The following is a 25,733-nucleotide window of genomic DNA, read 5'->3' as shown; positions in this document are numbered from 1 at the left end:
GATACTTTCCCGGAGTAAGAGAATATGTAGCAGTCCTGCTGCAAGGAGCTGCTGGTAGGATGACAATTTGTGGGAGGGACGAAACAAATTAAATGGGGTCACACTGAGATGAAAGTCCTTGGTCGGGAAAATCCCGAGTCGCTCCGGTACATAGAACCGACTGCCGTGAGAAGCGAGCTCAAGCAGTCGTTTGCTAAGGTGTCCAGGTTTGTGACAATTTATTAAAAACTGTCTGTTCAACATTTTGTTATGGTCTTTAATATTAAGCTCTTTTGCCTCACTATGTAGATGGTGTTCATCCCCTGGCAGTTCTGAGTGCAGCCTTTTCCAGTGTGAGTTTTTTTATACCAGGCGATGACACGGATGACGCGTAGCACCTTAGCGGCCTGCCAATTGCTTTGTAAGTGGTTAGTAGAGTTTCTTTGTCTTTTCCCAAAGTACTACCGGCAAGCGACTTGAGGACTTTGTTGCGGTTTTGTACTTGGATACAAATTCGGTGGCATGCGTCTTGAAGGTGAGAGTGTTATCGAACGTTACACCTAAGATATTTAGGTGACTTGACAGTCAGTAGCGTACCATCGACGTGAACGCCCAATATTTGCGTCATCTCTTCCTTCCGTGTCGTAAACAGAGTGGTCGTTGATTTGCTCGGTGATAGTACCAGGTCGCGCGGGGTCAAGAAACCAGAAAGACTGGGTCTCCTGTTTATTCTAGAAAGAAATTCGCCTATTGAAGGGACATATCCTGTTGCCATTATCTTGCAGTCGTCGGCTTAGCAAATGATATTAACTCCTTCTGGTGGGGAAGGCACCTTTGATATGTAGAAATTAAGCAGTAGTGGGGATAGGCACCTACTTAATTCTTCTAGGTTTTCAAGTTTTGTTCCTAAAGTGAACCGACGCACGCGTGGTCCACCTTTTTAGACAAAGGGTGAACCTTCTATATCTTGGAGTAGGGTACCGTGGTTGATAATGTCAAAAAGTTTTGACAAGTGAAGTGCCACGAGCACCGTCCTATGATGGGGTTCTTGATGGTTCCGTCCGTATTTTATCTGGGTGTTTATGGCGATTGCCGCGGTGGTAGTGCTAAGTACATATTTTGGGGAAGACATGCTGATGTGTGGCTAAGCGAAGGTTCGCAGTGAAATTGAGGGAGCAGGACGGTTTCCAATTTCTTCGATATTGGGGAGAGGAGTGATATCGGTCGATATGACTCACCTTCGTTAGTGGGTTTTCCAGACTTTAGTAATACAATTATACTTGCCATTTGCCATTGTCCGGGAATGACAAAGGACTTCAACGAAATGTTTAAAAAGGTGGTCAGGTAGCGTGTTTGCGTCGACTCCAACAATATGTTCTAAGCAATATTCCTTTTAGATGAACTATTTAAGTACGGGTTGGTTTGTATACTTAAATACACCCGAAAAGGCAAGCTGATTGAATGAAAGCGCTTACCACTTCGTTTTCATTGTCTGTCATAGGGTTTACATGAATTTGCCTTGTCATTAGACTCAGGATACAAAACAATGGGAATTTTTTTCTATTTAGATTACTCTATTTTTATTTCTGTAAATACCCATTCCTACTGAATAGAGTTGTAGCGGTCATTTTAATAAATTTAAATTAAAATATATAGAATTAACCTATAGCATATAATAATGAATATATAATAACATAGAAATTTAAGAAAAATAAACATTTTAGCGCATATTTTTGTATTGTATAATTTGTATATTATTTACTATCTTCTAATAACGAATTGAATTTTTTTAACTCTTAAAAAGTGAATTAAATTAAATTAAAAGTCATAAAAAATAACGTAAGAAATTAAATTTCACAAATGAAAAAGGTATGTTTTTGGAGACCATGTAAATTGTGCAATAAAAATAAATAAATTAAAGCAAATATGATATATAGTTATGCGCGTGTGGTTTTAATCCTTTTTAATTTTTTTTTTTTGCTGCTTTCGTTATAGGCCTTTTATGAACTTCTGGTTGTAATTTAAAACATAATTTAAAAGAATGCCATGAAAGAAAAAAGTGTCACCTCGGAAAAGTAGTCCAATAAAACACGAAGAACTTAAAAAAGTTAGCAAATGTATAGCTTAACTACTTAATACTAATGTTTCCCATTTACAGCGACTCAGCCGCCATACGAGACTCTCCAACATAGTTAACAGTTAGGCATCTGAACTTTTATTCCAAGATGAAGCAGCGGTACTGTATTGCTTACGTGCTTTAGGGTTTCTTATTCATATCTATGGCCGTATATATGTATGTATATAACTTAGGTTTATAATAAATGTATATAATGTTCTGCGAGTACACTTAGAGCCAAAACAAACTATATACATACATATATAAAATTATGTTCATTAATGCAAACTTGTGATTAGTAATAAATTAAACAATCTACAGAAAAATTAAAAAATAACAATAATTATTAAAAAAAAAATTATTGTTCTGGCCATGAGCTCGAATCGAACCTTGAATCATTTATCAATAGGCCGATAAAATACAAAACCAATTGAATAAAATATTATTTTCGAAACATTTTATAACCATTTAAGCCTTACTTGCAGAACGGCAAGTTAACCTTTTAACTCAAGAGTTAACCTGGGTTTGTTAAGATCGTACACTTTAGCAAATTTACTCTGAGAAAAAAAAACTTGCAGTTCTGCAAGTGGGTCTAATTGAAATAAAAGTTGAAAACATTATTTAAAAACATGCAACATAAAAAAAATTTTATTCCCCTAATAAGAGTTCAAATAACACTCGTACTACTTATGAAGGCTAACAAATTTGTCACTTCGGCTTCCGTTCATTCGCGAGCGGCTTCCGCCTATTCGCTGACTATTGTTCGCGTGCCTTTTCCAAGCCTTTGCGGTGACTCATCCCCTACTTCGAGACCCTCCAGCATAGCCAAAAGTTCAGCATCTGATACTTTATTTTCCGATGCGGCAATGTTCGTTGTTGCTGGCAAAACTTTTATCTTACTATATGCTTCTTTTGTATCACTTGCTTGCTTAACAGGCGTTTGCCCTGTTTGTCCGAGAATTTGTTGTAATTCACGTTCAAGCGCATCATTGTCATTTACATCAGCATCACCGCCCATTGCAATATCACCCAAATGCGCATTTGCCAATGTATCTTGTAACTCTTGTTGCGTCTCCATTGCGTCACGCATTTCGTCAATAACTTCGGTAACATTATCATATTTCAGTCCAGAGCCATTTAGTGCATTCTGTAATGCTTTTGAGCCAATTTTGAAAGCATCAAGTATTTGTCCTTGACTTTGGGCCTCATCCACGCTGGTTAGAAGCGAGTCAATGTTGTGCAAAGCTGCGCTACGCTTTTCTATGGTATTAAGTAAATACAACTAAATCGTAATTTTCTATCTTTCACACTCAAATTTTAGCACACGGTAGCCCTGGAGTGTTCACAAAATTACTTAAAAATGCATTTTAAATCTGTATGGATTTTCTTTAAAGAGTTTTTTTTGGCGTTAAAGTGTACTTTTAAAAAACAACCACCAAGCTAAATGCCATTGGCACCCAGATAAATTGCGGTTTAAATCAAAACCCCCACCATAGAACAGTACTCGTTGCGTTAGACCTATCAAAAGATTTTGTTACGGTCAACCATGGCACGTTACGGCAAGACCGCAAATTATGTGGGTTGTCGGCAGGCATCGGTGCAATTTAGAAATCCATCATCAAAACCAAGAAGAATTAAACAAGCGATGCCTCAGGGTGGTGTCCTATCCCCACTTTTGTTTAATTTCTACATATCTAAGCTACCTTCGGCACCAGAAGGAGTTACTATCGTTTCCTACGCCGTTGACTGCACAATAATGGCCACAGGGCAATTCGGCGACCTTATTTACAACATGGACGTCCCAGTCCCAAATGTCGACCATTTTGAACATCCACTTCAATGGCACTACGCTACCGATTGTCTTACACCTCAAACTCTTGGGTGTGACGTTTGATCAGGATCTACATTTTGGTGAGGATGCAGCCGCAATTGTACCGAAAATCCAGAGCCGTAATAAAATCCTCAAATCTCTTGCTGGCAGTACTTGGGGAAAAGATAAAGAAACGCTCATTACCACTTACAAATCAATTGGCCAGCCGATTGCATACTACGCGTCCCCGATATGGTCGCCAATCCTAAAGACTATTCACTGGAAGATGCCACAGGCCTGCCAAAATACTGCCCTCAGAACCGCCACGGATTGTCTTCTTGTCTTCAGAACCCCATCTACATAATGAGGCGAGAATACTCCCCATTAGGGAGAGAAATGAAATGCTAACTAAACAGGTCCTGTTGAATACCCAGAAACTGATTTGTGATCAGCAAGTTTCCTTGGACTCCCGTTAGAGGATATTGATTACAATTTGTGATCGGTCGTACCTATTGGATGGGGCGAAGCACTGCTACAACAACAACAACGTCTACTCTGAGTAGCAGAATAAATTATTATGAAAGACCCAAAAAGGATTTATTGTTAAAGCAACATCAACAACAACAAAAACAAAGAGCAAGTTTCCAAAAAGTTTGTTATTGCATTTTCTGCAATTATTTTTTGTTTTAGTTCCAACTTGGCGGGTACAAATTATAGGGCTTACGGCGGTTACATGCCAAAACTAAAGTAATGTTATGTATTTTCAGGGCGACTATGTGCATTTGATACGTACCGTGATTCTTTTCAAGCACATGCTTCTTACGTAAATAAGTTTTGGCCAACTGGCGTTTGTTTTCTTTAGGTTACAAACGTGCTTTCTCGTCGTTCTCCTTGATTTCCTCCTCTATGTTTTCCAACTGTTTTCAATAGACCTAGCTTGAGTTGTCTTAAGGTTGTGCACTGCACGATCAGTCTCGTTAATTTCAATAATGTTATCACTTTTTGCTGTTAGTCATGTAAAATTAACAATTTTTGAAATATTTAAATAAACGCTAATAAACTCACAAGGTATTTTAATCAAATGTACTATGTGCTCCTTGTCTTCCTACTTTGTATTCGACGCATATTTTCCTTTGCAATGCAACAATTGCAAGCATAATAATAAACAATGTTCCTTGAGCGGTAATAACTCAGCTGAGATTTGCTTAAAGTCATCGTAGTGTAGCAGCTCACCTTGATGTTGTAGTAGCAAGTTTTGTTGTAGAAGCTTACAAAACTTCTTGAAAACGAAAGTAGTAACAAATTAGTTATATTTAAATATTGCTCTAAAATCTATATCCCAACCGCTCCACTCACCTTCATTAACTTCAACGTTGTACATATTGCAACAAACCTGCATCAGTTTCCACTTGTAGTCCTATTTTACTCTTCAATGTTCGCCAACCCCATGACAATGGTCGCTTTACAAAGCTATTCATCGCCCACCCACTCCATGTATTCTCGGGGTCATATTCGTAATCATTGCGTGTACGTATTTTTTTGGCTCTTTAGCATTTCATCCAAAACGACATCCAAACAGTATGGTATGCGTTCGCCACGCGCAAAAGATCAGTTGTAGTTCTCGTTTACAAAAGCAACCCGTCCCAATATGTTCACAATATTGTGCGATCATATCTTGCCAGAATTTCATTTTCGAATCATAGATCTCTGGATTTACTTCACGTAAGCGAAATGGTGCCAATAGCACATTCATGCGAGCATCGTCCTTCCAGCAAGCAGGATAAGGAAATGGAGTATTTCTGTTCTCCGTGACAGATTCATCCAATCCGCTTGTACTGCTAGTATTCGCATTCGATCAGAATTGGTTGGTTTCTTGGTGTTGAATTTGCAGAATGCATTTGTTTTTCTAAATTTACGTTATTTTTTGCAAAATTGTTTATTGCGTTTTTTTATATTTTCGAGAAATTGCGTCCTCAATGTTAGTCTTTCTATTATTGTTTTTGCCAAAGATGACGTTCTTCTTCAACTGACAGACATTTGAAAAAAGAATCAGCGCTTTTAGCGAAAGCAATTTTTGTTGATACGTTGCAAACTCGTTAAGGGCCAATTAAACTTCCTTAAGCTGGAGACATTGGTGCTTTATCGGTAACCGTATCCATTGTGAATGATGACAAAATGTGATCTCTTCTGCATAAACGTCAAAATTCTAAAGTGATTGGATCACCTGATTCGTATTTGACTATTGCTGTCTCATTATGTATCTCTTTCTATCACCCGCTGAAGATAGGCGCCGCCATATTGAACATCCTGTCAAAACGCTGAAAAGTAGCCATATCGAACAGCCTGTCAGGCAGTTGACAGAAAAGAAATCACACTTTGTCTTCATTCACAATGACCGTATCGGTAACCTTATAACAGCTGATTCGACCAATCTTATGGGAATCAAGGCAATTGATTATTGGTGCCGCTAAGGCCGTAACCGTATCGTAGCCAACCAATTGGTTTTTGGTTGCCGTCGTAACGATAAACAACTGATTACGTTAGGGATACTACTACAGCCATACGGCAAACGGCACCAATGACTCCCGCTTTAAGAGCCAACTAATGGTGACTTATAACCATAACACAATAACCAGTTAAACCACTGATCCAACTTACCTTATGGAAATCAATGTCATCTATTAATGGTGCCATACCACAACGCTATCGCCATAACCACACCTAACCAACCAACTGGTTTTTGGTTTCTCGCCATATCCATAACCTAAAAATATTTGAGTAGGTGAATTTAATAACTTTTTGTAGATTTTATTCATTGTTTTGGAACCTTTATGACTAAGAGACTTATTTTGTGTGAAATGTGTTTTTAATTTTTTGCGTTTTCTTCATTTTTATAAAATTTTCACGATTAAGGCACCATTAATCGATAACATTGGAGATGGATGTGGATATGGGAATGGTTACGACTATGGCGTAAGGATTAAGGAAGTTTAATTTGGCCTTAAGGAAGTTTTATTAGTCCTTTAAGCCGGAGTCATTGGTGCCGTATGTCGTATCGCTGTATCCGTATCCCTAACGTAATCAGCTGTTTATCGTTACGACGGTAAACCAAAACCCAGTTGGTTGGGTACGATACGGTTACGACCTTAGCGGCGCCAATTATCGATTGCATTGATTCTCCTAAGGTTGGTCGAATCAGCTGTTAAAAGGTTACCGATACGGTTACCGATAAAGCACCAATGTCTCCAGCTTTAACCCTAACGCCATAGTCATAACCATACCCATAGCCATATACATCTCCAATGGTTCAACTCCCGGGCAAAGGAACATCAAAATTTTAGAAATAAGATTTTTCAATTAGAAGAAAATTTTTCTAAGCGGGGTCGCCCCTCGGCAGTGTCTGGCAAGCGCTCCGATTGTATTTCTGCCATGAAAAGCTCTCAGTGAAAACTCATCTGCCTTGCAGATGCCGTTCGGAGTCGGCATAAAACATGTAGGTCCCGTCCGGCCAATTTGTAGGGAAAAATAAAGAGGAGCACGACGCAAATTGGAAGAGAAGCTCGGCCTTAGATCTCTTCGGAGGTTATCGCGCCTTACATTTATTTATTTTTTTTTAAGGTCGTAATCGTATCGTAGCCAACCAATTGGGTTTTGGTTTCCGTCGTCACGATAAACAGCTGATTACGTTAGGGATACGGATACAGCGATACGACATACGGCACCAATGACTCCGGCTTAAGGAAGTTTAATTTGGCCATAATACCTATATGACACTACTTTATTTTCATGTATTTTTTCTTGTATTGTATCTTAAATTTTTTTCGCATTCCCTCCTAATACGGCTTCAGTACTGGTGTAAGTGTGTAAACTATATTTCAAAAAACTAACTAAATACACGAAAAAATACAACCCAGTTCATTCAAAACAAACGAACCAGTTTGCATTTCGATAGGTTTTTTGACATTCGGCCGTTTTGCTTTATTTTTTTCTGACACATGAAAATTTTGTTTTTAGTTTTAAAATTTGGTGCATAAAAAGACAATTACAATCAACTTTATTGTGAAAAAAGTGAATTATTAGAGACCGAAATAATTTTCGCGTGTTATTTGCATTGTTTTTATTATTAAAAGTGTTAATGTAAAAATAAAATGTAAAACAAAAACATGTCAAACTCACTAATTTTGGGGCAATAGTGGTCTCGCTTTTTCATGATAGAAATTGTTTTTGTGCTTTGAAGTTCCGATAAAGTTTCGTCAGTTTTTTTAGATTGGAATCCAATCAAAAATAAAGTAGTGTCATATATGCTTAGGGAAGTTTAATATATCATTAGGGGGACTCATTGAAGCATATAAATATATATGGTGAAAATTATGTCCATTTACATACGCTGTTATATGAACGCACCTAGTAATATTATTGATGAACTTAATTGTCGATCAGCTGTATAATTACCAAAGAACGTTTGATTGTTATACAAATTAAAAAATGCCAACATTAAGTGAAAAATCAAAACTAAAACATCTTTACTAAGAATTCTGTTCTTCTCGCGTTTACACCATGAAAAGTGCGCGTAAGTTTATACAAATTGTGTAAACGATTTTTCATACAAAATTTGACAGTTCGTTTACGCCTTAGATAAATTTATACGTTTACACACTTTATAAGGCATTTATAATGGTAAATGAGTCCCCCTAATATAAACAGTCTTGAGATGCAAGATATTTTTGATTTTGATAAATGTGGATTAAAATCTGATACTTTTATCATGCAACCTTGTAGCTTAGAATCGATAATTTTGCAATGAACACTGCCGCATATAAAAATAACAAAAAAACTAAACAATTCAGCTGTCAATTTGTGTCAATTGTCATCAGTGCATCCTCCTTTCGTTGGAAATTTCGTGGGCGCGAGTGAAAACAATAATACTACTGAAATTTTCACTTTTAACGATGAATGAAGTATTAATTAGTGCAGAAATCTAAAATATAAATTATAAACAAAAACATTGCAATATATATGCACGAAAACTCTACAAGGACATAACCTTGAATTGAGCTGAGCTGAGAGATTGACTTAAGCACTAAATCCGTGTACTGTAGGGTGTGTAGTTGCACCACCGCCAAAGCTAAATGAGAAGCAACAAAATAAACACAAAATACTGATACACTAGGAATGCAAAGAAAATCGCTACGTTGAGTCATCCAACTCATTGTGTTTCAATTGATAAGATAATTTGTTGAGTGCGATATGTACATGCGCGCATACAACATACATCTCCAGATATGCTCTATATAGAAACTATCTTTTAACAATTATATGCATGATTCTTTCACAAAAAGCATGTTATTATTGTTATTTTGTCTTGTGAAGTCTGTATTTGTACGTGGTACGTAAACATAAAAGTGTGCCTTTCGTGTATTCGCGCAATAGTAACGACATCCCAACTAAGTTGTAGACCATAGCCAAGTGCTAATTTTAAAGATCAGATTAAACGATATTACAAGCGGCAATAAATGCAAGACGAGTCCAAGATGCTTAAATCGCAATTGGCTAAAGGTAAGCGTTTTAAAAGTATGTATCAACAACAATTCTATTTAAAGCATTCCTACATAAGTTTATAAAATTTTAGACCTATTAACTTAAGTATACATATACTGATTTATACAACAAACTTTTTTTAAATCATCAGCCATCATTATTTGTTAAAAATCACACTAGCCACTCTTATGATTTCGATATGTAAACTTTCTGGGTGGGAGGGTTTTTATCTGCGGAGGGAAAAATCAGACTAGAGAATAACTACTTCAAGTATCAGCATCATCATCAACTGACACCAATTGAGAGTACCAGTCTTCCTCCACTTGCCTCTCCAATCTCAATTGTGGTCTCTTACCTCTGCTTCCAAATGGCTCTTCCTCCATTCGCATACCATGACCCACTCAATGAATATTTAGGACTTTTATTAAGTGCATATCTGCGTAAAGCTCATACAGCTCATGTTGTTGTTGTTGTTGTAGCAGTGCTTCGCCCCACCTAACAGCCGCGACGGATCACAAATTGTCATCAATATCCTCTAACGGGAGTCCAAGGAAACTTACTGTTTCAACCGGGGTGGACCATAAGGAAAGGGGTGTTAGAGGCGTTGGTTCCACATTACAATTAAAGAGATGGTTGGTGTCATGTGGGGACACATTGCAAGCGGGACATACATTTTGTATGTCGGGGTTGATTCTGGATAGGTAAGAGTTTAACCTGTTACAGTATCCAGAACGAAGTTGAGCCAGAGTGACACGCGTTTCCCTGGGGAGTATGCGTTCCTCTTCCGCGAGTTTTGGATACTTTACTTTGAGTACTGGATTCACCGGGCAATTCCCGGCATAAAGGTCCGACGCCTGTTTGTGGAATTCACCAAGGACCTGCTTGTGTTTTTTCGCTTCATACGGCTGGGTTCCCAGGTGCCGTATTTCCTCAAAATGCTTACGGAGATGATTTCTTAAGCCCCTAGGCGGTGCTGGCTGGATGGGGAGTATTCTCGCCTCATTGTGCAGATGGTGTTCTGGGGACATAAGAAGACAGCCCGTGGCAATTCTGAGAGCAGTATTTTGGCAGGCCTGTCGCTTCTTCCAGTGGGTAATTTTTAGGCTTGGCGACCATATGGGTGACGCGTAGCTCGTAATCGGCTGGCTAATTGCTTTGTATGTAGTCACGAGCGTTCTTTATCTTTTCCCCAAGTACTGCCAGCAAGGGATTTGAGGATTTTGTTACGGCTCTGAATTCTCGGAACAATTGCGGCTGCGTGCTCACCGAAATGTAGATCCTGATCAAACGTCACACCCAAGATTTTGGGGTGTAGGACAGTCGGTAGCGTAGAGCCATCTACATGGATGTTCAAAATGGTCGACATGTGTAAATAAGGTCGCGGAAGATTTAGTCGGTGATAATGCCAGGTTTCGCTAGGCGAAAAAAACTGGAGAGATCAGGGAGGTAGCCGTTTATTTTATTGCAGAGCTCATCGATCTGTGGGCCTGGGCCTGTGGCCATTACTGTGCAGTCATCGGCGTGGGAAACGATTGTGACTCCTTCCGGTGGTGAAAGTAGCTTAGATATGTAGAAATTAAACAAAAGTGGGGGATAGGACACCACCCTGTGGCACCCCTTGTTTAATTCTCCTTGGTTTTGATGTTTCGTTTCTAAATTGCACCGATGCCTGCCGACCACCCAGATAATTTGCGGTCCACCTTTTAAGACATGGGGGAAGGATAGACCCTTCCAGGTCTTGCAGTAACGAGCCATGGTTGACCGTATCAAAAGCTTTTGATAGGTCTAGCGCTACGAGTACTGTTCTATGGTGGGGTTTTGATTTAAACCGCAATTTATCTGGGTGCTAATGGCATATAGCGCGGAGGTTGTGCTATGGAGTTTTCTGAAGCCATGCTGATGAGAGGCTAGCTGCAAATTTGCTTGGAAATAAGGGAGCAAAATGGCTTCGAGCGTCTTTGCTACTGGCGATAGGAGAGATATCGGACGATACAACTCTTCTATGTTAGCTGGTTTACCAGGCTTTAGTAGCGGGACCACCTTGGCCATTTTCCATTTCTCGGGTATGACAAAGGTGGAAAGAGACAGGTTGAAAACCTGCGCTAAATATTTGAAACCCTCTTTCCCTAGGCTTTTAAGCATCGGCATGGCTATGCCGTCTGGACCCACTGCTTTGGATGGTTTAGCGCGACCAATGGCGTCCTCAACCTCTTTAGCGGTGATGGTGATTGGTGACGCGCTGAATGTGTTTTTATGTGCGTGTCTGTTGGCCCTCCGTCCATCTTTGTCGACCGTAGAATGCATTATATATTGTCGGCAGAAAGCGCTCGCGCATTTTTTCGCATCCGTCAGCACTTTGTCGCCAAAGGCGATGGAAACTTTGTCTTTGTGCTTAGTCGGATACGATAGGGACTTTACGGTGGACCAAAGTTTACCCACCCCGGAAGAGAGGTTACCATCTCTTAGGTGCTCCTCCCATTTCGCCCGCTTGTGTTCATCCACAAGCAATCTGATGCGTTGGTTTATATCCCTTATTTGGGGGTCGCCTGGATCAAGCTGCCTTATAAGGTCACGTTCTCTCGCTAAGTTTGCGGCCTCCGCCGGGAAGTGGGCTGGATTTCGGGAATTCTCCCGGCGGGAATGAAACGTGCCGAGGCGTATTCAATGGCCTTGCGGAAGGCACGCTCCCCTTGGCGGGCATCAGTCGGGATAGGGAGGGCAGCAAAGAGGTTGTCTGTAAAAGATTTATATTCTTCCCACTTTCCATTTTTAAAGTTTATGAAAGTGCGTTTTTCGGTGACGATGAAGTCGGCGGTACGCTAGAGCGAAATAAATATAGGCAGGTGGTCGGATGCCAATGTTACCATCGGCTGCCAGTTGACGCAGTTTACGAGTTCTGCGCTCACGATTGAGATATCTGGCGAACTGTGACAGCTTCCTACCATACGTGTGGGGGCGTCTCCGTTTATTGTGCAGAACGTCGTTTCTTCTATTTGATTTGCCATAGATCGTGATGGGCATTGAAATCGCCTAAGATAATGCGATTGTTGCCAGTGAGTAAGGCTCTGATATTAGGGCGGTATCCACTGGGGCAACAGGTGGCAGCGGGGATGTAGATGCTGATGATTTCTAGGTTTGCATCGCCTGACCGGACAGATAGGCCTTGACGTTCTAGGACATTGTCCCTGCGGTCGATGCCAAGATCAAATATGTAATATTGCACAGAGTGGTGTATTATAAACGCGAGGCCGCCTCCATTTCCGCTCTCGCGATCTTTTCTGTGGACATTATACCCAGAGCAGGTCTGCAATGCAGATCGTGCTGTGAGTTTAGTCTCTTGAATCGCAGCAATGCGGATGTTGTGCCGCTTCATGAAATCGACTATCTCCGTAATCTTCCCATTTAGTCCATTACAGTTTAACTGCAGAATTCTGAAGTGCATAGGGGGAGACGTCGCCACTCTGGGAGTAAGTGACGGGTGACTACGCCTGGGTTGAGGAAGGCCGGGACGTAATTGCTGTTGTGGCCCTGGGACTGGGCGTCCTTGGGAAAGCATTGGGGTACCCGGATGATTTGGGTTTGCGACCTGGCAACATGGCGCGATGAAACCCGTCGGGGGGTTGCCGTCGCGGAGACCAGAACATCTAGGAAAGTGGCACCACCCAAGGCAGGAGCTGCATTGGGCGGATGTCGCAAACCTATATATTCTGTGCTGGCAAACGGTGCAAACGGAGGTAGGGACTAAGAGTCTGTTTCCCTGACCTACACGATTGCTGCCGGAAAAGAGGGGGGGGGGGGAGAAGATGGGGGCAGGGGCTGTTGCTCAGCATTGCTTCCGAGTCTACTACGAAGATTGTAGTTATGAGTGGTAGCAGTTGTTTGAGTTGTTGGCGCCGTGGGGCGCGAGCAGCAGCGGGTACTTGTTGTGGCTTGCTGAGCAGCGGGGCTGCTTAGGCGTAGACTACGGAACGCCCTTGGGCGTGAACAACAAGGAGCCACAAAAGATTTATAAAAGTTGCAACCATCCCTTACAGAGACACAATGAACAGAGTATAACCGTCCTAAAAAGATTCTTTTCCGGCAGATGCAGCAAAACCATTTCTCAGGACCGGGGTCAGGAGACGGACCCGGATTGGATTCGATACCTTGCCGGAGCAAGAGAATATGGAGCAGTCCTGCTGCAAGGAGCTGCTGGGAGGATGAAAATTTGTGGGAGGGACGCAACAAATTAAATGGGGTTACACTGAAATGACAGTCCTTGGTCGGGAAAAAACCCGAGTCGCTCCGGTACATAGAACCGACTGCCTTGGGAAGCGTCATACAACTCATCATTATACCTCCTTCGATAATCGCCGGCAGGACCATTAACCACAGCGTGTTAGTGGGCTTAGAATATACCCGCGGCAGATATGCATGTCGTAAGAGGCGAATAAATTACCCAAATGATTCAATGGGTTGTATAGCGCAACCCTCTCAAGAGGTAGCCAGCGCAATTTAAAGCTTATCCAACCCAATTGTCAACCTCACCCGTGGCGCGTTCTGTTTCCTCAGTAGCGGGGGCTCTGGCGACCCCAAGTTCCATGGAACTAGGGTGTGGGATGACGAATGGTCGCTTCCCAAGGCAGTCGGTTCTATGTACCGGAGCGACTCGGGATTTTTCCCGACCAAGGACTGTCATGTCAGTGTGACCCCATTTAATTTGTTTCGTCCCTCCCACAAGTTGTCATCCTCCCAGCATCTCCTTGCAGCAGGACTGCTACATATTCTCTTACTCCGGGACGGTATCGAACCCAATCCGGGTCCGTCTCCTGACCCCGGTCCTGAGAAATGGTTTTGCTGCATTTGCCAGAAAAGAATCTTTTTAGGACGGTCATACTCTGTTCAGTGTGTCTCGTGCAAGGGATGGTTGCATCGGACAGGTTGTTCTGGGCTTGATCCCAAAACCCGACGTCCGCGTAACTTTTATAAATCTTTTGTGGCTCCTTGCTGCTCACGCCCAAGGGCGTCCCATAGTCTACGCCTAAGCACAACCTAGGCGTAGTCACCCGTCACTTACCCCTAGAGTGGCGGCGTCACCCCTCATGCACTTCAGAATTCTGCAGTTAAACTGTAATGGACTAACTGGGAAGATTACGGAGATAGTCGATTTCATGAAGCGGCACAACATCCGCATTGCTGCGATTCAAGAGACTAAACTCACAGCAAGATCTGCATTGCAGACCTGCTCTGGGTATAATGTCCACAGGAAAGACCGCGAGAGCGGAAATGGAGGCGGCCTCGCGTTTATTATACACCACTCTGTGCAATATTATATATTTGATCCTGGCATCGACCGCAGGGACAATGTCTTAGAACGTCAAGGCCTATCTGTTCGGTCAGGCGATGCAAATCTAGAAATCATCAACATCTACATCCCTCCTGTCACCTGTTGCCCGAGTGGATACCGCCCTAATATCGAGGCCTTACTCACTGGCAACAATCGCATTATCTTAGGCGATTTCAATGCCCATCACGACCTATGGCATTCAAACTTGCGGGCTGACAGTAGGGGTGAGATGTTGGCGGATCAAATAGAAGAAACGACGTTCTGCACAATAAACGGAGACGCCCCCACACGTATGGTAGGAAGCTGTCATAGCTCGCCAGATATCTCAATCGTGAGCGCAGAACTCGTAAACTGCGTCAACTGGCAGCCGATGGTAACATTGGCATCCGACCACCTGCCCATACTTATTTCGTTCGAGCGTACCGCCGACTTCATCGTCACCGAAAAACGCACTTTCATAAACTTCAAAAAAGGAAAGTGGGAAGAATATAAATCTGCAACAGACAGCAGCTTTGCTGCCCTCCCTATCCCGACTGATGCCCGCCAAGGGGAGCGTGCCTTCCGTAAGGTCACTGAATCCGCCTCGGCACATTTCATTCCCGCCGGGAGAATTCCAGAAATCCGGCCCCACTTCCCGGCGGAGGCCGCGAGCTTAGCGAGGGAACGCGACCTTATAAGACAGCTTGATCCAGGCGACCCCCAAATAAGGGATATAAACCAACGCATCAGATTGCTTGTGGAAGAACACAAGCGGGCGAAATGGCAAGAGCACCTAAGAGGTTGTAACCTCTCTACCGGTGTAGGTAAACCTTGGTTTCCATCGCCTTTGGCGATAAGGTGCTGTCGGATGCGAAAAAATGCGCGAGCGCTTTCTGCCGACAATATATAATGCATCCTACGGTTGACAAAGATAGACGGAGAGCCAATAGACACGCACATAAACACAAATTCAGCGCGTCACCAATCACCATCACCGCTAGAGAGGTTGAGGACGCCATTGGTCGCGCTAAACCATCCAAAGCAGTGGGCCCAGACGACATAGCCATGCCGATGCTTAAAAACCTAGGGAAAGAGGGTTTCAAATATTTAGCGCATGTCTTCAACCTGTCTCTTTCCACTTTTGTCATACCCGAGAAATGGAAAATGGCCAAGGTGGTCCCGCTACTAAAGCCTGGGAAACCAGCTAACATAGGTGAGTCATATCGTCCGATATCTCTCCTATCGCCAGTGGCAAAGACGCTTGAAGCCATTTTGCTCCCTTATTTCCAAGCACATTTGCAGCTAGCCCCTCATAAGCATGGCTTCAGAAAACTCCATAGCACTACCTCCGCGCTAAATGTCATTGGCACCCAGATAAATTGCGGTTTGAATCAATACCCCCACCATAGAACAGTACTCGTAGCGCTAGACCTATCAAAAGCCTTTGATACGGTCAACCATGGCTCGTTACTGCAAGACCTGGAAGGGTCTACCCTTCCCCCATGTCTTAAAAGGTGGGCCGCAAATTATCTGGGTGGTCGGCAGGCAGCGGTGCAATTCAGAAACGAAACATCAAAACCAAGGAGAATTAAACAAGGGGTGCCACAGGGTGGTGTCCTATCCCCACTTTTGTTTAATTTCTACATATCCAAGCTACCTTCACCACCGGAAGGAGTCACAATCGTTTCCTACGCCGATGACTGCACAATAATGGCCACAGGCCCAGGCCCAGAGATCGATGAGCTATGCAATAAAATAAACGGCTATCTACCTGATCTCTCCAGTTTTTTCGCCTCGCGAAACCTGGCATTGTCACCGACTAAATCTTCCGCGACCTTATTTGCAACATGGACGCCCCAAATGTCGACCATATTGAACATCCACGTCGATGGCACTACGCTACCGACTGTCCTACACCCCAAAATCTTGGGTGTGACGTTTGATCAGGATCTACATTTTGGTGCGCACGCAACCGCAATTGTTCCGAGAATTCAGAGCCGTAATAAAATCCTCAAATCCCTTGCTGGCAGTACCTGGGGAAAAGATAAAGAAACGCTCATGACCACATACAAAGCAATTAGCCAGTCGATTACGTGCTACGCGTCACCCATATGGTCGCCAAGCCTAAAAACTACCCACTGGAAGAAACTACAGGCCTACCAAAATACTGCTCTCAGAATCGCCACGGGCTGTCTTCTTATGTCCCCAGAACACCATCTGCATAATGAGGCGAGAATACTCCCGATCAGGGAGAGAAATGAGATGCTGACCAAACAGTTTCTGTTGAATACCCAGAAACCTGGGCATCCCAACAGACATCTGATTGACGAACCAGCACCGCCTAGGGGCCTAAGGAGTCATCTCCGTAAGCATTTTGAGGAAATACGGCACCTGAGAACCCAGCCGTATGAAGCGAAAAAACACAAGCAGGTCCTTGGTGAACTCCATAGACAGGCGTCGGACCTTTATGTCGGGAATTGCCCGGTGAATCCAGTACTTGAAGAAAAATATCCAGAACTCGCGGAAGAGGAACGCATACTCCCCAGGGAGACGCGTGTCACTCTTGCTCAACTTCGTTCTGGATACTGTAACAGGTTAAACTCTTACCTATCCAGAATCAACCCCGACATACAAAATGTATGCCCCGCTTGCAATGTGTCCCCACATGACACCAACCATCTCTTTAATTGTAATGTGGAACCAACGCCTCTAACACCCCTTTCCTTATGGTCCATCCCTGTTGAAACGGCAAGTTTCCTTGGACTCCCGTTAGAGGATATTGATGACAATTTGGGATCGGTCGCGGCTATTAGGTGGGGCGAGCATTGCTATAACAACAACAACAACATGAGGAATGGTCGTCGAGAGAGGACTTTACTTTTCATTTGCCTAGTCAGTCCAAAGTAGCACTTAAAAGGAAGAGTTATTCTCGGTTGAAATTGTTTTCGCTGTTAATGCTGGTTCCCAGATAGACGAAGTCCTTCACAGTATCGAATTTATATCCGTCAATAGCGACGGGGTTGCCAAGGCGGGATTCTTTCTTGGATGACAGCAAGTACTTTGTCCCACTTTTTTGTGCCTCTTTATCTAATCCAGAGAAGTCAGAACGCGCGGCGAGTTTGCTAAGACCAATAATATCTTATTATAGATTGTATCATTACGGTTTAGTTCTGCTGCTTAAATTATCTTCTCCAGCATTATATTAAAGAAATCGCACGAAAGGCTTTGTCTGAAGCGTAAAGGATCATCCCACATTATTATGAGAGACTGTACTTTTCAGTTGCCTATTCAGTTGAAACTTGTGGATTTATTTCGGCGATTTATTTCGGCGATAACGCTGATTCCGTTATAGATAAAGTCGCTTACAGTTTTAAATCTATATTAAATTCGACGATTGTTTTTTTGAGCAGGTAATTCGTAATGTTCTAAATAATTAGGCTACAGTTATCTGCAAGCACATGAATTTTCGCTTTTCATGGCAGAAACACACTCGGAGTGTTAGTCAAACCATGCGATTCAGCAGAGAAAAGTTCTTTCAAAGTAATTGAAATAAATTTTTTTTTAAGTTGTTGATGTTGCTTTTCCCGGGCCTTGAAACCAGGACCTTCGGTATGGCAGGTAATACGCACATTGTGACAATCTTGAAGATTCGACAAAATCATATCAAATCGTCGGCAGACCATTCAGGATAATTGTGTCGCCAATGAAGGATATATTTGGGTGTATAAATAACATTTCTTTATCAATTATCGTTTGACATATTTCGGACTGGAGGGTCATCATGAAAAAAAGTAATCCATTCTGCCGAAATCCGAACTATCATTTTGAACATATCCAAATATTACCTTTCCATTTTTAAACAAATTCTCATAATAACCCTGCACTTACTCTTAGGCCAACAATAATAATACAACAACCACATGAAAATTGCCAATTTCAACTGCAAAAACCTCCCGACAGAGATACAATTTTCCGCTTTCGGATTATTGTTGTCAAAGTCAATACGCGTTTTATTGCCACCTCTCGACCGCTGTTCTATACTTTTACCCGAAAAAGAGTTAAATTGCGCTTAAAAGCTATCGGCCTTCATCTGAGCTATAACGATATAGCCACAGCCTAGGCTGCTAAAAAACAGGAATCGCCACGGGTAGGTGAGGTTGACAATCGGGTTGGAGAAGCTATAAACTGCGCTGGCATCCCCTTGAAAAAGGTTCTGCTACACAACCCGTCGAAATAATTGGATGCTTTATTCGCCTATACCTGCAGTGACCTCTCTGAAGTTGGCAAGACAACTTTTACGTGGAAAAAAATTACCTATTGGGAAAATTGCCTTGAATTTGCCGTAATTTATCCGTGAAACAAAAAAATTTGCCGTGGCCATATTTTAGAAAATACAGGGTGGCACGCCAACTTCACGTGAAGTTAGCGTGCCACCCTCAGAAAACCACCTTAGAGACCAGCTAGGAAAATAATTATTGCACACGAATTTGCCGTAAATTTGCCGTAGATAAGTGGCATATTATATAATTTCGAAAAAATAATATTAAACTTTTTTTTATGGTGCACCGCCAACTTCACGTGAAGTTAGCGTGCCACTTTTCGAAAACCACCTCAGACACCAGTTAGGAAAATAATTCTTGTACGTGAATTTGCCGTAAATTTGCCGTGAATTATCCGTGAAACAAAAAAATTTGCCGCGGCCATGTTTTAGAAAATACAGGGTGGCACGCCAACTTCACGTGAAGTTAGCGTGCCACCCTCAGAAAACCACCTTAGAGGCCAGCTAGAAAAATAATTTTTGCACACGAATTTGCCGTAGATAAGTGGCATATTTTATAAATTCGAAAAAAAAAATTTCAAATTTTTTTTATGGGGCACCGCCAACTTCACGTGAAGTTAGCGTGCCACCCTCAGAAAACCACCTTAAAGGCTAGCTAAGAAAATAGTCCTGCACACGAATTTGCCGTAGATAAGTGGCATATTTTATAAATTCGAAAAAGAAAATTCAATTTTTTTTTTATGGTGCACCGCCAACTTCACGTGAAGTTAGCGTGCCACCCTCAGAAAACCACCTTAGAGGCCAGCTAGGAAAATAATTCTTGCACACCAATTTGCCGTAAATTTGCCGTAGATAAGTGGCATAGTTTATAAATTCGAAAAAGAAAATTCAATTTTTTTTTATGGTGCACCGCCAACTTCACGTGAAGTTAGCGTGCCACCCTCAGAAAACCACCTTAGAAGCCAGCTAGGAAAATAATTCTTGCACACGAATTTGCCGTAAATTTGCCGTAGTTAAGTGGCATAGTTTATAAATTCGAAAGAAAAATGTTCAAATTTTTTTATGGTGCACCGCCAACTTCACGTGAAGTGCGTGTGCCACCCTCAGAAAACCACCTTAGAGGCCAGCTAAGAAAATAATTCTTGCACACGAATTTGCCGTAAATTTGCCGTTGATAAGTGTCATATTATATAAATTCGAAAAAGAAAATTCAAATTTTTTTTTATGGTGCACCGCCAACTTCACGTGAAGTTAGCGTGCCACCCTCAGAAAACCACCTTAGAGGCCAGCTAGGAAAATAATTCTTGCACACCAATTTGCCGTAAATTTGCCGTAGATAAGTGGCATAGTTAATAAATTCGAAAAAGAAAATTAAATTTTTTTTATGGTGCACCGCCAACTTCACGTGAAGTTAACGTGCCACCCTCAGAAAACCACCTTAGAGGCCAGCTAGAAAAATAATTTTTGCACACGAATTTGCCGTAGATAAGTGGCATATTTTATAAATTCGAAAAAAAAAAGTTCAAATTTTTTTTATGGTGCACCGCCAACTTCACATGAAGTTAGCGTGCCACCCTCAGAAAACCACCTTAAAGGCTAGCTAAGAAAATAGTCCTGCACACGAATTTGCCGTAAATTTGCCGTAGATAAGTGGCATATTTTATAAATTCGAAAAAGAAAATTCAATTTTTTTTTTTATGGTGCACCGCCAACTTCACGTGAAGTTAGCGTGCCACCCTCAGAAAACCACCTTAGAGGCCAGCTAGGAAAATAATTCTTGCACACCAATTTGCCGTAAATTTGCCGTAGATAAGTGGCATAGTTTATAAATTCGAAAAAGAAAATTAAATTTTTTTTTATGGTGCACCGCCAACTTCACGTGAAGTTAGCGTGCCACCCTCAGAAAACCACCTTAGAAGCCAGCTAGGAAAATAATTCTTGCACACGAATTTGCCGTAAATTTGCCGTAGTTAAGTGGCATAGTTTATAAATTCGAAAAAAAAATGTTCAAATTTTTGTATGGTGCACCGCCAACTTCACGTGAAGTGCGTGTGCCACCCTCAGAAAACCACCTTAGAGGCCAGCTAAGAAAATAATTCTTGCACACGAATTTGCCGTAAATTTGCCGTTGATAAGTGTCATATTATATAAATTCGAAAAAGAAAATTCAAATTTTTTTTTATGGTGCACCGCCAACTTCACGTGAAGTTAGCGTGCCACCCTCAGAAAACCACCTTAGAGGCCAGCTAAGAAAATAATTCTTGTACACGAATTTGCCGTAAATTAGCCGTAGATAAGTGGCATATTTTATAAATTCGAAAAAAAAAATTTCAAATTTTTTTTATGGTGCACCGCCAACTTCACGTGAAGTTAGCGTGCCACCCTCAGAAAACCACCTTAAAGGCTAGCTAAGAAAATAGTTCTTGCACACGAATTTGCCGTAAATTTGCCGTAGATAAGTGGCATATTTTATAAATTCGAAAAAGAAAATTCAATTTTTTTGTTTATGGTGCACCGCCAACTTCACGTGAAGTTAGCGTGCCACCCTCAGAAAACCACCTTAGAGGCCAGCTAGGAAAATAATTCTTGCACACCAATTTGCCGTAAATTTGCCGTAGATAAGTGGCATAGTTTATAAATTCGAAAAAGAAAATTCAATTTTTTTTTATGGTGCACCGCCAACTTCACGTGAAGTTAGCGTGCCACCCTCAGAAAACCACCTTAGAAGCCAGCTAGGAAAATAATTCTTGCACACGAATTTGCCGTAAATTTGCCGTAGATAAGTGGCATAGTTTATAAATTCGAAAAAAAAATGTTCAAATTTTTTTATGGTGCACCGCCAACTTCACGTGAAGTGCGTGTGCCACCCTCAGAAAACCACCTTAGAGGCCAGCTAAGAAAATAATTCTTGCACACGAATTTGCCGTAAATTTGCCGTTGATAAGTGTCATATTATATAAATTCGAAAAAGAAAATTCAAATTTTTTTTTATGGTGCACCGCCAACTTCACGTGAAGTTAGCGTGCCACCCTCAGAAAACCACCTTAGAGGCCAGCTAAGAAAATAATTCTTGTACACGAATTTGCCGTAAATTAGCCGTAGATAAGTGGCATATTTTATAAATTCGAAAAAAAAAATTTCAAATTTTTTTTTATGGTGCACCGCCAACTTCACGTGAAGTTAGCGTGCCACCCTCAGAAAACCACCTTAAAGGCTAGCTAAGAAAATAGTTCTTGCACACGAATTTGCCGTAAATTTGCCGTAGATAAGTGGCATATTTTATAAATTCGAAAAAGAATTATTTTCCTAGCTGGCCACTAAGATGGTTTTCTGAGGGTGGAACGATAACTTCACGTGAAGTTGGCGGTGCACTATAAAAAAAATTTGAAATTTCTTTTTTCGAATTTATAAAATATGCCACTTATCTACGGCAAATTTACGGCAAATTCGTGTGCAAGAATTATTTTCCTAGCTGGCCTCTAAGGCGATTTTCTGAGGGTGGCACGCTAACTTCACGTGAAGTTGGCGGTACACCATAAAAAAAATTTGAAATTTTTTTTTTCGAATTTGTGAAATATGCCATTTATCTACGGCAAATTTACGGCAAATTCGTGTGCAAGAATTATTTTCCTAGCTGACCTCTAAGGCGGTTTTCTCTGGGTGGCACGTTAACTTCACGTGAAGTTGGCGGTACACCATAAAAAAATTTGAAATTTCTTTTTTCGAATTTATAAAATATGCCGCTTATCTACGGCAAATTTACGGCAAATTCGTGTGCAAGAATTATTTTCCTAGCTGGCCTCTAAGGTGGTTTTCTGAGGGTGACACGCTAACTTCACGTGAAGTTGGCGGTGCACTATAAAAAAAATTGAAATTTCTTTTTTCGAATTTATAAAATATGCCACTTATCTACGGCAAATTCGTGTGCAAGAATTATTTTCCTAGCTGGCCTCTAAGGTGGTTTTTTGAGGGTGGCACGCTAACTTCACGTGAAGTTGGCGTGCCACCCTGTATTTTCTAAAACATGGCCGCGGCAAATTTTTTTGTTTCACGCATAATTCACGGCAAATTTACGGCAAATTCACGTGCAAGAATTATTTTCCTAACTGGTGTCTAAGGTGGTTTTCGAAAAGTGGCACGCTAAATTCACGTGAAGTTGGCGGTGCACCATAAAAAAAAGTTAAGCAAGAATTATCTTCCTAGCTGGCCTCTAAGGTGGTTTTCTGAGGGTGGCACGCTAACTTCACGTGAAGTATTTTCTAAAATATGGCCACGGCAAATTTTTTTGTTTCACGGATAAATTACGGCAAATTCACGGCAATTTTCCCAATAGGTAATTTTTTTCCACGTAAAAGTTGTCTTGCCAACTTCAGAGAGGTCCTGCAGTGGGTATATTCTATGCCTCCCTAACGCGCCTTATTCTTCCAACAAAAAACCACATTAAAACCGGTGTTAGTGCTGGAGCCAAATGGAGCTGGGCTTAAAAAGAATATATAAGCTTTCGTTTTACAAATTTGCTGGGAGGTTTTATGTTGCATATTTGATTTATAAACAATATTCCCCCGGAAATAGGGAAATGGCCTAAACAAGGGTTTGTTGAGTAGAACTATTTCCGTTGTTCTCGCGTCTGGACTTGATAGTGTGAAAGTGCAGATAAATGTCTTATTAATAGACTTTCACATGTATGGATGTGTTCCTACCCTCTTATACTCGGGACGGTCAACATTGATTTCAATTTCAAAATGCTATGCATAACTAACCGATACCCTGCGATATATATAGATTTCGTCATGGAAATCATTTACTATCTATTTAACTGTTTTATCCACTATAAAAGCAGTTTGGTAGCAGCATAACATAAACAAATGAGCAATGAAACATGTTGTCAAAAGCTATGATTTTTTTGCTCTCTTAATTTTATACCCAGCTGTACTTATACACAGGGTATTATAACTTTGATTGGATAACGGTTGGTTGTACAGGTATAAAGAAATCGATATAGATATAGACTTCCATATATGAAAATCATCAGTATCGAAAAAAACTTTTGATTGATCTGTCCGTTGACACGATAACTTGAGTAAATATTGAGATATCTTCACCAAATTTGGTACACGAGCTTATCTGGACACATAATATATTGGCACTGAAAATGAGCGAAACATTTTGGAAAACACAAAAAACTTGTAAATAATACACCTAGAATGTTGAAATTTGACGTGTGGATGGGCCCGACACCGCCCACTTGTGATAAAATCAATTTTACAAATATTATTAATCATAAATCAAAAATCGTTAAACCTATCGTAACAAAATTCGGCAAAGAGGTTGCCTTTACTATAAGGAATGCTTTGAAGAAAAATTAACGAAATCGTTAAGGACCACGCCCATTTTTATATAAAAGATTTTTAAAACGGTCGTGGACGAATAATATAAGCTATATCTTTGCAATAGAGCTTTATATCAATTATATTTCATTTCCCAAGTGGATTTATAACAATAAATAGGAAAACCTTCTAATTTTAAAAAAAGCATCGGCATGGCTATGCCGTCTGGGCCCACTGCTTTGGATGGTTTAGCGTGACCAATGGCATCTTCAACCTCTCTGGCGGTGATGGTAATTGGTGACGCGCTGAATTTATGTTTATGTGCGTGTCTGTTGGCCCTCCGTCTATCTTTGTCGACCATTGAATGCATTACATATTGACCGCAGAAAGCGATCGCGCATTTCTTCGAATCCGAGAGCACTTTATCGCCGAAGGCGATGGAAACCTTGCTATTGTGCTTAGACGGATTCGATAGGGACTTTACGGTGGACCAAAGATTACCCACACCGGCAGAGAGGTTACAACCTCTTAGGTGCTCCTTCCATTTCACCCGCTTGTGTTCATCCACAAGCTATGTGATGCGTTGGTTTATATCCCTTATTTGGGGGTCGCCTGGGTCGAGCTGTCTTATAAGGTCACGTTCTCTCGCTAAATTTGCGGCCTCCGCCGGGAAGTGGGGCCGAATTTCGGGAATTCTCCCGGCGGGATTGAAACGTGCCGAGGCTGATTCAATGACCTTGCGGAAAGCACGCTCCCCTTGGCGGGCTTCAGTCGGGATAGGGAGGGCAGCAAAGGGGTTGTCTGTAAAAGATTTGTATTCGTCCCCCTTTCCTTTTTTAAAGTAGGCAGGTGGTCGGATGCCAATGTTACCATCGGCTCCCAGTTGACGCAGTTTACGAGTTCTGCGCTCACGATTGAGATATCCGGCAAACTGTGACAGCTTCCTACCATACCTGTGGGGGCGTCTCCGTTTATTGTGCAGAACGTCGTTTCTTCTATTTGATCCGCCAATATCTCACCCCTACTGTCCGCCCGCATGTTTGAATGCCATAGATCGTGATGGGCATTAAAGTCGCCTAAGATATTGCGATTGTTGCCAGTGAGTAAGGCGCTAATATTAGGACAGTATCCACTGGGGCAACAGGTGGCAGGAGGGATGTAGATGTTGATGATTTCTAGGTTTGCATCGCCTGACCGGACAGATAGGCCTTGACGTTCTAAGACATTGTCCCTGCGGTCGATGCCAGGATCAAATATATGATATTGCACAGAGTGGTGTATGATAAACGCGAGGCCGCCTCCATTTCCGCTCATGCAATCTTTTCTGTGGATATTATACCCAGAACAGGTTTGCAGTGCAGATCTTGCTGTGAGTTTAG

At 41.6% G+C, this 25,733-nt stretch overlaps 3 protein-coding genes across 4 annotated transcripts in view; 2 read left to right on the top strand and 1 right to left on the bottom strand.

Moving 5' to 3' along the window:
• RhoBTB (Rho-related BTB domain containing) overlaps window positions 1-2,478 on the top strand; it is an 85,393-nt gene extending 82,915 nt beyond the window's left edge. The window contains exon 14 of the transcript XR_010953518.1: window positions 2,138-2,478. The gene's annotated coding sequence lies outside the window, so the exon portion shown is untranslated. The remainder of the gene's footprint in view (window positions 1-2,137) is intronic.
• Window positions 1,553-5,760, bottom strand: LOC137254135 (charged multivesicular body protein 7; the record flags this gene model as incomplete). Its single annotated transcript, XM_067791874.1, is given in 7 exon segments — window positions 1,553-3,355; window positions 4,699-4,827; window positions 4,830-4,910; window positions 4,971-5,200; window positions 5,280-5,452; window positions 5,454-5,513; window positions 5,515-5,760. Coding segments are annotated over 7 exon segments (1,434 nt in total), but the record flags the coding sequence as incomplete, so codon positions are not given.
• Window positions 5,761-8,766: 3,006 nt separating this feature from the next.
• The window catches only part of fbl (pantothenate kinase 3 fbl), a 91,565-nt gene continuing 74,598 nt past the window's right edge, over window positions 8,767-25,733 (top strand). The window contains exon 1 of one of the 2 annotated variants that reach the window (XM_067787864.1): window positions 8,767-9,476. In XM_067787864.1, the coding sequence (XP_067643965.1) occupies window positions 9,419-9,476 (58 nt within the window). In that variant the 5' untranslated portion in view covers window positions 8,767-9,418. The remainder of the gene's footprint in view (window positions 9,477-25,733) is intronic. The other variant, XM_067787865.1, reaches the window with a different exon arrangement.

Source organism: Eurosta solidaginis, chromosome 5, assembly GCF_040869045.1.
Source record: "Eurosta solidaginis isolate ZX-2024a chromosome 5, ASM4086904v1, whole genome shotgun sequence".
In the NCBI taxonomy this organism is placed as follows: Eukaryota; Metazoa; Arthropoda; class Insecta; order Diptera; family Tephritidae; genus Eurosta; species Eurosta solidaginis.
Note: the sequence above shows the minus strand (reverse complement) of the source record. Positions and strands in the feature narration are given on the sequence as shown.